The 16,547-nt window shown below is 44.4% G+C and overlaps 1 protein-coding gene across 1 annotated transcript; it reads right to left on the bottom strand.

The window, feature by feature from the left end:
* Positions 1-1,139: 1,139 nt before the first annotated feature.
* LOC310899335 (alcohol dehydrogenase class-3) lies at positions 1,140-10,492 on the bottom strand. The gene is made up of 9 exons (XM_083835604.1): positions 10,434-10,492; positions 8,726-8,827; positions 7,986-8,127; positions 7,318-7,405; positions 5,964-6,183; positions 5,122-5,382; positions 4,183-4,318; positions 3,336-3,474; positions 1,140-1,491 (listed from the first exon to the last, which is right to left on the bottom strand). Exons 1-9 carry the CDS (start codon positions 10,443-10,445, stop codon positions 1,467-1,469), a joined length of 1,125 nt encoding a protein of 374 aa, XP_083691730.1. The 5' UTR covers positions 10,446-10,492; the 3' UTR covers positions 1,140-1,466.
* Between the last annotated feature and the right edge of the window lie 6,055 nt (positions 10,493-16,547).

Raw genomic sequence — 16,547 nt, 5'->3', positions numbered from 1 at the left:
TAAAGCTACCTCAACTATTTTCAGAGTGCTCTCAGGGTAACTTTCCAATATAAAATGGAAAAGATGTAAGTGTCCCAGTTGTATAGCAGTGTCTTGGGGCAAGGCAATTATTAGAAGAAAATTTGCCTCTCACCACTAACGTGATTACTGTTTGCTTTGAGAGTTTTCTGAACAGTTGCTTTGACCAGTCTCCCTTTAAGAAATGAAATCCCTCCCTTAATGAGTATGTTTGGCTTTTCATGTATGCAACCGTATTTTAAACGGGGTAGTTTTTCCACCTGTTTGCAGCCTGTTTTCTCCCTCCCATTTTTCTGGACCTGCCATGCTGCTTCTTCCAGGTTTTGATGCTAAGACATTCTATCCAGTTGGGTCACATCAAGTATAGTTAAGGGGAGAAAAAAAAAAAAAAGCCCTGCAATTTCAAATTAAAACACACAACGCTAATAACAAAAACACACACCACAACCCACCCTGAAGCCTTCCTCAGTCAAGGCCTTTTACTCTTCTTCCCGTGATCCTCACGAGGAAACTGCTGCTCTAACAGTAATACTCCCTCCTTCAATGGATTGATTCTGTTTCTGACCAATTAAAGATAACAATCCCAAGTTAGATTTGTTTTTTTGTTTTGTTTTTGCAGTACTGTCGGTAGGCTTCTTCAGTTGCCAGTAAGTTTAAGGAAATGACAAAACTTTCTCTGTGCTACTGAAGTCTTGGAGGGTACACCACTAAGGCAAGCCAGTGGAGCGCTCCTCTGCTCTCATCTTCAGAACAGGCCTGCCTGCAGCCAGCGTAAGGAGCCAGATAGCAAATAAGGCAGAACAGGGACTTGAGTGCCCAAGCAAACACAGGTACACCTGGACATTTAGGTCATGCGTCCAACCTGTCTGCTCTGCTAGGTGGCTTCCAGGGAGAGCTGGATCCTTCACAGTCCTAGAACAGCCTCAGAAGCTTGAGGGCTGTTGCAGTTCTTGCCCCTCTCGCACTGCAGCTGCAGCACACGAGTGCTGCTTCTCAGCACAGCTGTGCACAGCAAACTGCCTGGTGTAATGAACCCCCCATCATTTGCTACTGACTCTGAAAAATGCTCTTCCTCTATTATAATAAATATACAACCACAAGAATGAAACAGTGACACAGCCTTCAGTGTCTTTATGCTCCGTAATTCCAACACTCTGTTTAGCAATAAGCTTTTATTAAGTAGATTGAGTTAAGCATTACTGAATTTGAGGAACAGGTACAGAAATAGAAGTTCCAACATCAGGGTTAATTATGTAACACTCCCCAGTGGTTACTGATTGTTTTTTCAGAAGAAATGGTTATTTAATATTCATCGTGATCACCCTAAAACATATCATCTTCCTCGTCCTGGTGAGTTTGTATTTACCTGATTCTACCCTCTATCAGAAACTCCATTATAAAAGGACAGTTATCATGTGGCTGGCCGGCAGGAAGGTCCACGTTTGTCTCTAAAACTTTAGGACTGTTCGAATGCTTAAAATGAAAAAAAAAAAAGAATTACAAATATGTCCTTTTTCTCCCCTCCCTCCCCTTCACTGTTGAGACATACTCTCACTTAACTTCAACTTCTTATAAAAATGAAATTATACCTATAATAAATATTTATTTAAAATCCTGCCTAAAAATGTGTTGCTAAATGCTCATTATTCATTTTTAGTTCCTCCCCCAAAAAGGTGTACTTAAAATGTAAGCCTTTTCAAACTACGTGTGTCAGTTTTCAGTAACTACCCAAGAATATTGGTTATGAAAAATCAATATTTACAGGATTTCCCTCTTTTGGCTGCTTGGAGAATTTTAAGTAGCTTTCATTATTACTTTCATAGGACATAATCATTTTGATGATTTATTCCTGCATGAGCATAAGATTTTGTAACTGGGTGAGGGGATCAACTGCTGGAATAAATTTGCATAGATGATGCAGTGTTTCAAATTTGTAAAAGGTACAAATGTGGTTAATGCTAACTGACTTATCCAAATTAGGAACACAGATAAAGTATCAGATAAAGTATCAGATAAAGCAGAGAAAGTCATTTTTGAGGAAGTTGTAATATCAGTATGGACTGAGGTCAAACAGAAAGACTGTAGTGGATTCTTGCAGTAAGGCTGGTACCTATTTACCCACGTGCAGGTAAACCAAAGTATGGGCAGAGATTCCTGCATTCATGTAAATACGTAGGAAGAGTCTTTTTTACTAGAGCACTTCCTTGTCCACTATCTGATTCTTTCTTGAAAACACCTTCTGAAAAAGGATGCAACCTGGACTGCTGATAAGCTGGTTTCTATTCTAAGGGACACCGGTAGCTATGCCAGTCTATGAATTTCCAACAAGTTACAGAGCATCTCAATGAAATTCTTATTTCAAAGAGGCCTGCACTTGACACAGCAGAACAAACTTTAACATTTCTCAGGTTAAAACTGACTAATCCTTTCGCCTTGGATTTTAACCTGCAGATGCAAATCCTGCCAGAGCATCCCCAGGTAGTCTCTGTTTTCCCTCAAGCACATCCACACCTGTATCTGTACAGGGCTTCACAGGCGTCACCCAGTATATCCTCTGATGAGTATACCCTACGCTTTGAGCCTTGTGCTACTGCTGCAAGCCGATCACAACCGCTACGTACTCTACTGCTATGAGGGCAGCAAGGCTCAGTAAGCATCCAGCAGGTTTTTCACCATCTGCAGTGGATAGCAGAAGTTTGCAGTATGAACAGTCTAAACTGCTGTCAACCTTAATGAAGGCAGAAGCTGCTGTAAAAGCGATCTGGCCATATTAGGAAGTACAAACTTGACATGTTGGTGTTCTACCCCAGTTCAAACTAGAGAAAAGTGTATTAAAAAAAAAGTATATTTGAAGATCATTCTAAGTGACTGTTTCTGCTGGTAATCTGTCCTAAATAATTGTTTGAAAATACACTGAAATCTACTATTTAGTTAACAGCTAAATTAGACTAAAAGCTTAATGACTTGTAAAGATGTATTTGTGATAACTCTCCTTCAATCTCTCTACATTTATTTTTTTAAGGAGGAATGTTTAAGCAATACTTTTGGAAATGGAAAGCTAAGACTGGCTTGTCCCCTTTATCCATTTTACAGACCTGCATATTTCCCTTAGACATTGTTGCTTGTTTTTCACTCTCTGCCTCTGTTCTGGCATGCGGCTAGGAGCTCAGAGAATGTGCATTTGTCTCAGAATAAAAGTGCATGGTACCTGTCAGCTCTTATCCTACCTGTTTAAAACATGACAGTGGGCAGGGAACCTGTATTTTGACACTGTCCCACCAACAAACATCTACACCTTTCAGCATTATGAACATTACCTCTTTCCTGTATGCATCAGCTCAAAGGCCTCATTAATTTTGTCAAAAGGCAGGGTGTGAGTCACAAATTCATCCACTTTGATCTTTTTGGACATGTAGTCAGTCACCAGTTTAGGCACATTGTCTACGCTCTTCCAGCCTGAAAGACAGTGAGTGTGCATTTGTTTTTGCCCTTTCCACCCACCTCTGTACAAAGAGGAAGGAAAACATACAACCCTTATACGGGTTATCATCTGATAAATGTGAAAAGGAACCGAGATTGGTGGTGTTTGTTACTCCTGCTCTACTCAGGCAGTGAATAAGGAATGTATGAGGGCAGCTAGATCTGGCAAGGGCACACATTATCCAGACACATTCGTGCACTAACCTTTCACTAGGTATTTCCACATTTGGCATAGAGCAGCCCTCACCTGGGAAAGCACGCACTAGCATCTCTATCAGCCCCTTGTGGCTTTAAAAGTCTCAACAGGTTTCTGGTTTGACAGCAAAAAAAGTCTATCAAGACTTTGTTGCTTTTTATTTTCAAGTTCTTTTATAAGTTCCCATTTTAGCCCGCAGTTTGCTTACTGACTAAGCAACAAAAACATCTTTTGAGTTCACATCTCCCCAAAGACCAGGTCCTTTACTGCATCCCAAACCTTGTGCTAATAAGAAAGCAATCCCACTATACCACTGCTATAGAACTGACTAGCGGGTGGTTATGTTCTCTCTTTGAAATACATGAGATTTTGTATTTCATGTGTTTATTTCAATGTGTTTATCTGTAGCCGGTCTGTAGGAATATTCTATGTCCTTCCCGCATTTAACCCAGAGCAAATTACTTTTATCCCCAAACCAAAAGAGTTACCTCCAAACGCGGTCCCTTTCCACGTCCGCCCAGTTACTAGCTGGAATGGCCGCGTAGAGATCTCCTGACCAGCAGCAGCTACTCCAACGATCACACTGACTCCCCAGCCCTTGTGGCAGGCTTCCAAGGCAGCCCTCTTCACAGAAGAACGGGACAAAACCAGATCGTTTACTGCTAATGTTTATGCTATCTAGACTGGCACAGGTTGCACTTCCTCTCCCCCAGTTAATGAATCGCCACATTAGTGTTTAAGGAACAATAAATCCCCTGACAATTACGTTAAGTTTCCCATTGGTTCAGACTCCTTATACTGTTAAGGATTGCTCTTTTTATATCCCATCTGGCTTCCAAAAAAGCCACTCCCCTAGAAGCTGGGATAAACTGTAAGCAGAGACAACGTAGGCCATGTTACTGACAAATTAGAACTGCTATCGTCATTCCCGAAAGCCTCGCCTTACATTCAGCAACACTTCTGTGATTCTAAAAGTTAAATTCATTATCTGGGGGAGAAGGGAGATTCTGAGCAGTCCTTGAGATTTTACATTTGTTAATTATCATAATTATTATAAGCAAATTAATTATAAGTAAATTATATATTGTACGTTGTACAATACATTTTATGTGTTTTTTGTTAATTTTTCAGCAGCTGAATACTCAGGATTTCAAAGACAGAAAAACTTATGTGAAGAAACAGAATTTTAATAATTTATAATTAGTTAATTAATAATTATATAATTAATAAATTGTTAATAATTTAATAATTAGGGTTTGATGTAAATTGTCCTTTTTAGTCACAGCAGTTATCACTACTATTTAAACAAAAATAGCATGGCGCGTTTCCTGTAACAAGCAAGCAGCTCGGTTTCCTATGTAGCTGAACACCGAAGTGGCAACCAGCTCTGCCCTCCCTCCCGTTGCTGCTGTTACGCGCTCACTCACCATGACTCCAACGTTACCAATGCACTCAAAGGAGTAGTCTACGCCACCGTCGGTCATTTCAACCAGCACCTCCTGGATGGGCTTCTTGAAGTCTTGAGGGTTAATGCACTCGGTAGCTCCAAACTCCTTGGCTTTGGCATACTTATCCTTGTTAATGTCAATGCCAATGATCCGGGATGCTCCCGCAACTTTACAGCCCATAATAACTGCCAGCCCCACTCCTCCTAAACCAAAGACAGCACAAGTGGAGCCAGGTTCCACCTAGGTGAAGAAAAAGCCATAAGCAACAGAGAAAATTCTTCCACATGAGTGAAAAACACAAGTCTGTTACGAAGAAAATGTGGGGGTAAATATATATGGCTACAAGACTTTATTGCTTAGATAAGGCAAACTCTATGGAAAGTTTATAGAAAACCTCTTTATGTGCTAGGCTTTCCTTTTTGCCCAAAGACTTGACTTCTGTAACCTGCCCTAGCCTCATGTGTGAGACCTACTGTCTCTCTCTCTCACCCTGACCTTCAAAACTACCAGAATGACTTGCACCAAGATTAAGATGAGTTGGAAGAGTAATTTCAGGAAAAGTGAAGTTGGTATGAAAAGAGATGCAGGATCTTCTACATGGATTTTGTCTCACCCTCTAATTTTCTCCTGACCTGATCTGCCCTTTGTGGAAGTTTGAAATTCTTAGTTTAATTTCACCAGCTAAAGAGCATAAAAACCCAGAAATTTGGTACATCATGGCTACAGTCTGTATCTAGTCTGTAATCTAGACCCTAAACTGTTAGTGTACTTCGGCTCAGGCACAGTTACACAGAAAAGCCAGAGACAACCACAGCTTTTACCTTGGCAGTGTTAACAACAGCCCCATATCCAGTAGAGATGCCGCAGCCCAGCAGACACACTTTATCGAGAGGTGCCGCAGCGTCTATCTTAGCTACGGAGATATCAGCAACCACCGTGTACTCCGAGAAGGTGCTCGTCCCCATGAAGTGGTAAATCTGCTTTCCTTTGCAGGTGAATCTGCTGGTACCATCAGGCATGAGTCCTTTTCCTTGAGTAACTCTTAAGGCAAAGACAGGAAAGTAGAGTCAGAGTCTTAAGCAGTTCTTACTCTCACTAGACAGTATTGTGTAAGTAGCACAGGGATATAGTCGCATAATTGCACCGTCATTTTTGGAACATTCCAGTAAACCCATGAATTTACAGAAATCAGACACTAGTCTCCTAACAAACACTTCATGTTGTTAATTCCTCCAAGGAAGCATGGAAAGAATTGGGAGTTTATCAGCACGTTGACCCTGTTAGCTACCAGTGCTAACTGCTTGTGCCACGGTACCACACTCCCATCTTCATTCGCCTCCTTTAGTCTACTTCCCTCGAGCAGCAGCCATCAGTTATGTCCCTGGGTTTTTGGTTTCGCGAGACCGTTTTCTTCAGAATGGGATCTACGCTTAAATCACACTTACTTTTTCATAGTGATTTAAATAGTATGTCCAAACAGCGGTCACATTACTACTATGGCCTGTTGCTGGCAGAGTGGCAGCACAATTGGGTTGAAACAGAGAACCTCCAGCTGAAACTGGGGCACAGTAACTTTACAGGCAAAAGGTATGAATGATAGCTCTTAGTTAATGAAAGGAGATGCAATATTCCTGGGGGCTGAAGACAGTGACCAAAGCCAAATATTCTCCTTGATTACGGAGACTCATCAAAGTACCACTAGGATCCACTTAGTGCATGCAAGCGAGACAACCCATTAAACGGTATTAATGGTATATCAGTCCCAGCAATGGAGAATCCTTCCTGGCTGAGATTTACCATCCCTATTGCTTATTGGACCCAGCTGCAAAATCAGCAGAGAAGCATGTATTAAGGAAAAAGAGCTCTCTCTATAACTCTGTACCACTCAAAGCCTTCAGTGTTTGCAGCAAGAGCTAAATTCCCTGAAGTATTTCCTTTAAGTATGGATTAAATATAGAGTCAGAGCATTTATGTTTTCAAAGCTGTGGAAACAAGCTACCAGCTTACACCTTTACAAACGTACAAAGAAACAGATTTATTTAAGAAGAAATCTTAAGGAAGAATGGAAAGTAGTGTCTGACTCCTTAAAACATGTACTTTCTTCCTTTTGATAACTAGAACAGGTATACGTTGAACAAATACTATATTGTGTGTCAAGATAAAAAGCATACAGACCTTATCTTTTGACACAGATTAGTTTTAGGATTCTTGCAGAATTTGCACTCGCCACACTGGGGGATGTATAGAGGGATAACGGTATCCCCTAGAGAAAAAAAAAATAAAAATCTGGCTATTACTGAGTCAAGCAAGGCATAAAGAGAGAAGTGGAGTTATTCAATTTGTATGGCTTTTATGTGAGCAACTGTTCATTTAAAACTGTTCATTTCTTTTTGCAGTCTGTTTACAGTCCAGAGTAGCGCTATTTATAGAGAGTGTTAGATAAAACACTTTTTCTCATGTCTGAGCAGACAGACAATCAGAAGTTTATCATTCCAGAACAAATAGGAACTTACTGTAAAACAAAACAACCTCAAACCAATAGTAACACAATTGTTTAAGTTGTTTAAAAGAACAGGTAACAACTTTTATTTGAAAAAAAAAAACATCTTCTAACTATATCGATCCAATTTCAAGCAAGAAATCTGGAGTTTTCTTTAAACTGAGTGTACATTGAATAGATTAGTATTATTCCTCAGACAAAAGAAATTTATGCAGACATTCAGAATAAAACATTATATCCTGCAATATAGCAAGTGAGTGGCCCAATTTGACAGTTGCCATTATAGTAAAGTCACACTTTTAAGGAAGTCAGAAAACTTGTAAGATGTCAGGTATTTTCTTACCCGGCTTTACTTTTGTTACTCCTTCCCCAACGCTCTCCACAATTCCTGCTCCCTCATGACCCAAAATCACAGGGAAGCATCCTTCAGGATCAGCACCACTCAGTGTATAGGCATCAGTGTGACAGACAGCAGTGGCAACTATCTATAAGTAAATAAATACAAATATATATATATAAAAATATATATATATAAGCCGAGGTATCTTGAAGAATAGTAGCATAGATTTAAATATTACCCTTTGGTTGGTCATTCAGAAAAATCGCCAATAGGAGTTTGCCAATCCTAGTAACATTTGTGATACAGCAAGCATACTTTCACTCCTTGCACAGCACAAAGTATATATCACACTTCGAAAAAAAGGAAATTTGGGGGATAGTGCATCTTTTCTTATTCCACCAACTATGCCCTGCTGTTGAAAGGGGTAGATGATGTCATCTTGTTTCCTCAGGCAAGAAATCTGTAATCCAAGTCATCGCAATGCAGGCTGGGTTCCCGGATTTGAAATAATCAACCCCCAAGACTAGCTATGAACTTTAGATCAGGCTCTGGACTGAGACCAACAGAAATCAAAAATGTTTTCCATAAACAGAAGATCTAAATACCATAATTTTCTTCTCTGTAAAACCGCTGAGATACTAATGAACTAATGCTATCCATTCAATGTGTATTCTGTTGGTAAACAGCTTTAATACTCAGTCTCCCAAAATATAATGGATACAGTTAAAGATTGATATAATTACCTTGATGCGGACTTCATGAGCTTTTGGTGGAGCAACCTCCACCTCCTCAAGAGAGAGAGGTTTACCTGCCTCCCAGGCAACAGCAGCCCTGCATTTAATAACCTAAAAGACATCAACAAGAAAAAGAGAGGACATCTGTTAAAATAATTCTTGTTCAACCAGGCAAGGCAATGAGAGAAAGGCTACTGGCTTTTGGAAAGAATCCCAGATCTGAACTACATCATTTCAGCACAAAGGCTTAATTGGTCTACGTTTGCTCCCAGAAAGCCGAGTAAATAAACCAAGATCTGAACTTTGAATGTTATTCTCTTATTGAGCAAAAGTATAATAAACCCAGGACCGTTTGGGACATATACAAACACTGCAGTGAAAGGAACAATAGGAATGGAGAGATTGCATAATAAAAACTGTGGTTTAAAATAAAACAGGCATTCATGTAAGAGGTGGCCCTTGAGCACAGAGTGCTCGTTTAGAAATTTGGAAAGCAAACTGGAATTCACGTAACAGTCCAAGACCCCCATATTAAAGGTGGGCTTCTTGTTCCATAACAGGATGGCTTCTGAGTAGGATTTCAACAAGAACATGTGCACACACATGGCTGGTGTGCAGAGCCTGACAGCGGGGCACAGGGACTGGAGAGATCCTGCCATAGGGTTTCTGGCAGTGAGTTGTGTGCTAGCACCTCCACAGAGCCCGCACAGCTCTGTGCGAGCAAACTGGTGCTCACTGCTCCCAGCAGGCTGCTCTGCAACCACTCCTGACCTCCCAGGAAGCTTTTCAAGACAAACGGTGCAGAGTCTGCACCGTGTGGAATTGGGAAGCCCAATCCGATCAGCAGCCAGGCATGCCCCGGGGTGGCTGTAAGAGCCAGCATCACAGCCACGTAGCCCAGAGCAGGCTCTGGAGCTGCCATTGCTAGATGTCAGCTGTAAGAAGCACAGCTCCAGGTCTGTCCCGCCGAAGAAAATGGGCTTTGCCCTCTGCCGGGCATGTTCTCCTGCAAATGCAATGGTTTCTTGCTGGCCACTCGGCTGAGTCGTGGGACCAAGCTGACGGCCTCACTGGTACAAACCCCAGCAGGGAACGCCATCCCTGCCTCGCCTGTCTTGGAGCAGACCCTCGGTGATCCACTCCAGGACAGCACCCAGTGGTTTGGGTACTCCTGTCCTACAACGCGACGGTATCCCCCAGAGCTGGCTACCAGCCTCACTGCACCCCAAACAGCAGAGCAACGTGCAAAAATCGCTGAAACGACTGCTGCCGACCCAAAAAGGCCCGAAACCTTATAAACCCCAGCAGAGCAAGCAGGGATTGCTCCCGGTCCAACTGGGGCCAAATCCCCTTTGCTCTGCTTCTCGCTACCTGGCTGAACGCTGCAAAACCGCACCAGGCGCGACGCTGGGGATTTCACCACAGAAATCTGAACTGGCTGCTGGGATGGCGACGGCCGCGGGTGCACTCAGCCCGCAAATCCCCAAATCCCATTAATTTTGTTGCTAATCGAGGCCCCCCCAAAGCCCCAAATCCCATTATTTCTGTTGTTAATTGAAGCCTCCCGGTGCTGGGGCGGGGGGGGGGCGGGGGGGGCCGGGGCGGGATGGGGGGTGTGAGGGTGGCACAGCGCGACCCCGCCAAAGCGCAGTGACACGAAATGGAGGGGGACCGGAGGGGGACCGGAGGGGGACGGGGGACCCGCACACCGCCTCACCCCGCTCGCCATCGCTCCGGACGGAAAAGGAGGGCGATCCCGCCCCCCTCCGAGGCGGGCACGCGCATGGCCGTTGAGAGCCATTGCGGGGGGTTGAGGAGGGGCGGGGAGATGGCGGGTTCCTCCCTCAGTACCTCCGTCCGTCCCTTCGCTGCGACCCCATGGCAGGGCGAGGGTCTCCATCCCCCGGTCCCCGTCAGGCGCCGGCCCCTGAGGCGTTGCGGGGGGGGTGCTGAGCCTCCCCCCCCTCCCCCCCCCAAGTACCAGGAATCAGCAAGTGCCACTGGTAGGCAGTGGCACCAGCTTGCTGAAAGGTAGCATGGATTTTTATGGCGTAAATAATAACTACAGTATTTAATGACATAATGACAAGTTGAACATGAGTCCTCAGCGTGCCCTGGCAGCCAGGAGGGCCAGCCGTGCCCTGGGGTGCTTCGGGCGCAGCACTGCCAGCCGGTCGAGGGAAGGGATTGTCCTGCTCTGCTCTGCGCTGGTGTGGCCTCACCCCAAGAACTGAGTGCAGTTTTGGGTGCCACAGTATAAGAAAGACATAAAACTGTTAGTGTCCAAAGGAAGTCTGTAAAGGCTAAAGCTTCCTCACAAGGGGAGCGGAGGGGCAGGCGCTGAGCTCTGCTCTCTGGGGACAGCGACAGGACCCGAGGGGACGGCATGGAGCTGGGACAGGGGAGGGTTAGGCTGGGGGTTAGGGAAAGGTTCTGCACCCAGAGGGTGCACTCTTGATCACCCCTGCTTTGTCAGTGCTTCCAAAAAGCCTCCAAGCATTCTGGTTAGCTCAACTCCACGGGTGCTCAGCTTTTGTTAGTGGCCCTATCACTGATGTTCTGGAAACTGCAAGTGCTGATTCTGGTAGATAAAAGCATAAGTACCTAAATCATAACTCCATTAATCATAACTTCTTAATGCTCAATGTCCAATTTCAGAGATAAATGTGTTGTTTTTTTCATTTCCCCTTCCCTTGCTGTTTTGTTGTGTTGTCTCTAGGGTTGCCTTCTACTCTTGGAAGCCCGTGGATGTGGTATATGGTTTTGCAGCTTTCTTTCTATTCTCTGGACCATGCAAGTAAATCAGGTCACCGCACCGAGCTGTTGACTGAACCATATATGCTTTGTCATGTATGTTTCAGGTTTATATGGGAAAGGTCTGTAGGTGAGGGCTCCCAGTGCTACTTTATTTCCTATGTTGGGTTGGTCTTGGTCTCTCATATGTTATTCTGGTGGATGTTTCGCACTAGTCAGTGTTGGGAAAAGAGGGGGGCTTGGATGCACTGTGAGCATGTGGGAGAAAGGCCTGGCAGTTGTGTTTTTGCTTGGAGGGAGTTCTCTTTTCCATGTTGCAAGGGGGAGGGAGCCCAAAACAGCTAGGGATCTGCATGACTTCTTTTTTTATTATTTTTATTTTTTGAATTGTATTATTGTTCATCTCCTGGAGGCAGTGCTTTTTAGCAAGGTGTTTCTGTACCTTAGTTTGGCTTTGAAATGCAAGGAGATCCAGGGAAAGAAGTCTCTTGCAAGCCTGGCAAACAGTATGTGCTGGAAGAAACTGCAAGTGATCTGCCAAGGTGCTCATCCCTGGGCAGCCCGAGTGCCAAAGGGAGAAACAAGGAGTGTGCCAGCATTGGAACAGGAAGGTGGCAGCACTGTAACTGCTGCCTGCCACCTTGCACTGCTGAACAGAGTGGCGAGGTGTGGATGGAGAGGAGGGGACCGACACACCTACCTGCTGGAAAAGCTGAGATGCCCTCAGGGAAACATCACCTGGTTCATTTCCACAAACAGCATCAGTGCTAGATTGCCCCAGAGGTATTTTTTTCCCCCATTAACACAATTTCCCAAATAAGACCAATGTGATTTAATAGTTTTGATATATTTCATTAGATCAACCCTGCTGAACCTGTGATAACATGTGCCCTCATTCTGCAAGTTTCCGTGTGCAAGTGGAACAGGGCAGATCTAGAAATTTCAGCTGTGACTACCTGAGTAAAGCAGTCTTTTTGTTGGGCATTGCTCTCCAAACCAGCCTTCTGAATTTTGATTTAGGCTCTCCTACCTTCTCTTATGAAGTACTGGAAGATACTTTTTTAGCATTCAAAAGAATTAGAAACTCCTATTGTTCTTCAAAGCAACAATTTATTTCTGTAAAATACATCTATAGCTGAGAGAGGGAGTTAGGAGAATCTTATCAAGTAGAGATAGAGCGCTGACAGTATTAAGCTAGGATGCTACTTAGTGTCTTTGCTAACTATGGTGCATTGTGCAAATTAACTAAAGCAAGAAGCCATGGGCCCCTTACCAAGGTCAGTCTCCTAATAAGAGTGTGAGCCTATCTTAAGAAACTGGTAGAAACTGGTCCTGCGGATGGACAAGAGCCAAGGAGCAACTGAGTCTGCAGAAAGACAAGAGGTCAACTAGCGGTGACGAGGAAGAGTCATCAACCTTCATCCCCACGAACCCCAACGACCACAACCAGGAGACACTGCCCAAGTGCAGATGGGAGGAGTTTATGGAAATGACTCCTTGGAACTAATTTTAATATGAAGCGGGACAGGTTATGAATATGTATAGGCGTATTGTGGAACTTCATGCATATGTAACTCTTTGCTGCATATAACTGTGGCAAGTTGCTGTGTCAGGACTACCCCCCCCCGTGCTGCCCAGCACTGAATAAACATACTTACTTTACAATCTTACTGATTGTGGAGTCCGTTTTCCGCAAGTCATAGCTGCTTGGAAAATGGAAATATTTAAAAAATAAAAAAAAATTCTTTTCATGTGAAATACTCAAAGCTGGTTGATATTTCTTTGGATAGTCCCGAGTGAATTATAAAATTCTGCTTTTGTAAATACAAATATAAATTTAAAACATTATCTAATACTTCAAAAAAAATGGTTGTTTGGAAAGGAATGTTTAGAAGAGTAATTTCACTATAGTGAAGTATAATACTAAAGCATGCCAAAGTAAAATAACTTCTCAAATCAAAGGTCCATGCTAATGTAGTGTATTTAAATACTGAAATGTTTAAAATAATCATGAATTTTTTTTCAGTAGAGATGCAAGAAGCTGGGATAGTGAATGATTTTTAGTATTTTAGGAACGAAAATGAGTCATCTGGGGATGTTCATGGTTAATATTTTTAGCTCTTTGATTTCCAAAAAAATAAAAATAAAATAAACCACAAAGGATGGTTCTTTTATGGGTTGATTCTAGTATATTGATGCATATACCATTCAAGAGAAATCAGAAGGATAAAAATAGGGGAAGGGTTATGCTGATAATTCCTTGCTCATACTTGACAGCGTCTTCTTCTGATACATTCATATAAATGTCGTTGTTAGTCCTTTGTTAGTGCCCGTGCCCGGGGCGAGCCTGAGCCACGGACGTCTGCTGCGGGCAAATGGTGGTCCTCGTGGAAATCCAGAGCTTCCTGCCTGGCCAGAAAAAGTCGATCAGCAGCACACAGAGAAAGTGGTAGGAGGTAACCGCCAGGTGGCACTGCTATAATACCAGTACTCTGCAGCGCTTAACAATTTTTCACACGAAGAGTACAAAATAACTGGTAAAGTGCAAGTTATAATTGACTCAAGGCAGACTTATTTTGTAGCAATCAAATTTTGTTTCCTCAAAGTTTATTTGGAGGAACTTGTAGTGTTTTCTAGGAAGCGGACTGCTGAAGCTCAGTTAAAACATAATGAGTTCTTGTGGTGTCATCTTAATTACCTGTAGCCTTAATGTTTTATACTTAAAAAGTAATGAAGAGAATTAAAGGTGACTTTTACAGCAGGGCAAAGTGAGTTCTGTGTGCAAACATGACTGTAAACTGGCAGCAAGATGGGATTTGTTAACCTTTAATAACTCATTTGTGTGTTCATGATGTGCTGTGTAATTGCTGACCGTACTGAGGGGTTTCCAGAAGCTCAAAGGGCTGTTGACTGGGATAAGAGTTGCACAAAAAAGGTCAAAAGGCATTAGGTGTATGATGGTCCAGCCTACCCAGATCCCTCTGCAGAGCCCTCCTACCTCGAGCTGATCAACACTTACGCCTAACTTGCAGAATAGCACTCTGGAAACTTACTGAGGGTGCACTTGATCCCCTTGCTGAGATGAATGATAAGGATATTGAAGTGGCCCCAACACTGACCCATGGGGGACACCACTAGTGACCGGCCTCCAGTTGGATTTCACTCCATTCACCAGAACTACGTAGGCCTGGCCACACAGCCAGTTTTTAATCCAAGAAAGCATACAACTGCCCAGGCCTTGAGCTGCCAGCTTATTCAGCAGAATGCTGAGGGAAATGGTATCAAAAGCCTTAATGAAGTCTAGGTAGGCCACAGCCACAGCCTTTTCCCCATCCATTGAGCGCATTACCTTGTAGAAGGAGATCAGGCTGTAAAGCAGGACCTGCCTTTGATAAAGCCACGATGACTGGGCCTGATCACCTGGTTGTCCTCCAAGTGCTGCGAGATGGCACTTGACATAACAAGCTCCATGAGCTTCCTTGGCACCGAGCTCAGACTGACAGGCCTGTAGTTTCCTGGATCCCCCTTCGGGCAGTTCTCGAATACATCAATGAGTGCCCTTTGGGCAGATCCTCTCAGAGACTTTTTTTCTCCAGGCTGGACAGCCCCAGCTCTCTCAGCCTTTCCTCACAGGAGAGATGTTTCAGTCCCTCAGTCTTCCTCATGGCCCACTGCTGAACTCTCTCCAGTAGCTCCATATCACTCCTCTACTGCGCAGACCACTGCGACTGTGGCCTCAACAGTGCTGAGTAAAGGGGAATGATCACCTCCTTCAGCCCTTTGGCAACGCTTTGCCTAACACAGCCCTGGATACCATTACCTGCCTTTGCTGCAATGGCACATGCTGTCAGCTTAGCTATGGTGTCCACTGGGATCCCGAAGTCTTTTCCTAAAAAGCTGCTTTGTAGCCGGACAACTCCCAGCATGTCCTGGTGCCTGGGGTTGCTCCTGCCCAGGTGCAGGACTTTGCACTTCCCCTTGCTGGATCCAATGAAATAGACAGGTTCTGCCTCTGCAAAGCTAAGAAACAGCAGTTCAACCCCTGTGACAGGCCCTGCAGCTGTTCCAACCCCTGCAACGGGCCCTGCAGCAGTTCCAACCCCTGCAACGGACCCTGCAGCCATTTCAGGCCCTGTGACAGGCCCCAAAGCTGGGCCAGGGAACCAAACTGGGCCAGTGTCAGTTGCCTTGTATCCAAGATGAAACAATGGATGAAAAAGTCAGGTATTTTAGAAAGCGGAGGAACTCCTACTCAGGCTGGGGAGGAAGAAGAAAACCAGGCAGGCTACTACAAAGTGGCTGGGCCATCAGAGGAACAGGAAGACAAAGAGGAAGATATCATAAAAACATCAATAGCTACCCAATGCCTGTCCCAGGATGAGCTACAAGATATGCAAAAAGATTTCATTGTCCAGGTGAGCACCTTGTCACCTGGCTGCTCTGGTGCTGGGACAGTGGAGCCAATACCCTGGTATTACATGCCAGGCAGCTGGGATCCCTCTCTAGGGAAGGGGGCATTGACAAAGCGATTGGAGAAGGAGCACAAATCTTCACCATCCTCTAGAGGATGCCTCATCCTGGAAGTGTTTAAGGCCAGTTTGGAAGGGGCTTTGGGAACTGTGGTCTAGTGGAAGCCTTGTGCAGTCAAGGTCAGCTACCCCCAGGACAGAGACCCTGCAGCCTTTCTGGACACCAGAGCTGTCTGAGCACCCCTGTGGGGACAATCGCTTCCTTTTTGCTGCCTGGGCTGTCTCCACCTGCAAGTGTGGGCCTGGTGCTGCTCACGTTTCTGCCACAGAGCCCCTCAGAGAAGACGCAGGCTTCATCTTCTCTACTCCCTCCCAGCAGGCAGCTGCAGGCAGCTGTCAGGTCCACCCCTGAGCCTTCTCTCCTTCGTGCTGACCAAAGGAGGTCCCTCAGCCTGCCCTTGTATGCCGTGTGCCCCGGCCCCTCACTCCCTCATGTGCCCTGGGCTGGGCCCACTCCACACCCATCAGTATCTTTCCTGTCAGGGGGAGACCAGAGGGGGATCCCGGAGCCCAAGTGCAGTCGCAAAAATGACACCAAAAATCAGAGA

Source organism: Anser anser (genome assembly GCF_964211835.1).
Source record: "Anser anser genome assembly, chromosome: 4".
Lineage (NCBI taxonomy): Eukaryota > Metazoa > Chordata > Aves > Anseriformes > Anatidae > Anser > Anser anser.
Note: the sequence above shows the minus strand (reverse complement) of the source record. Positions and strands in the feature narration are given on the sequence as shown.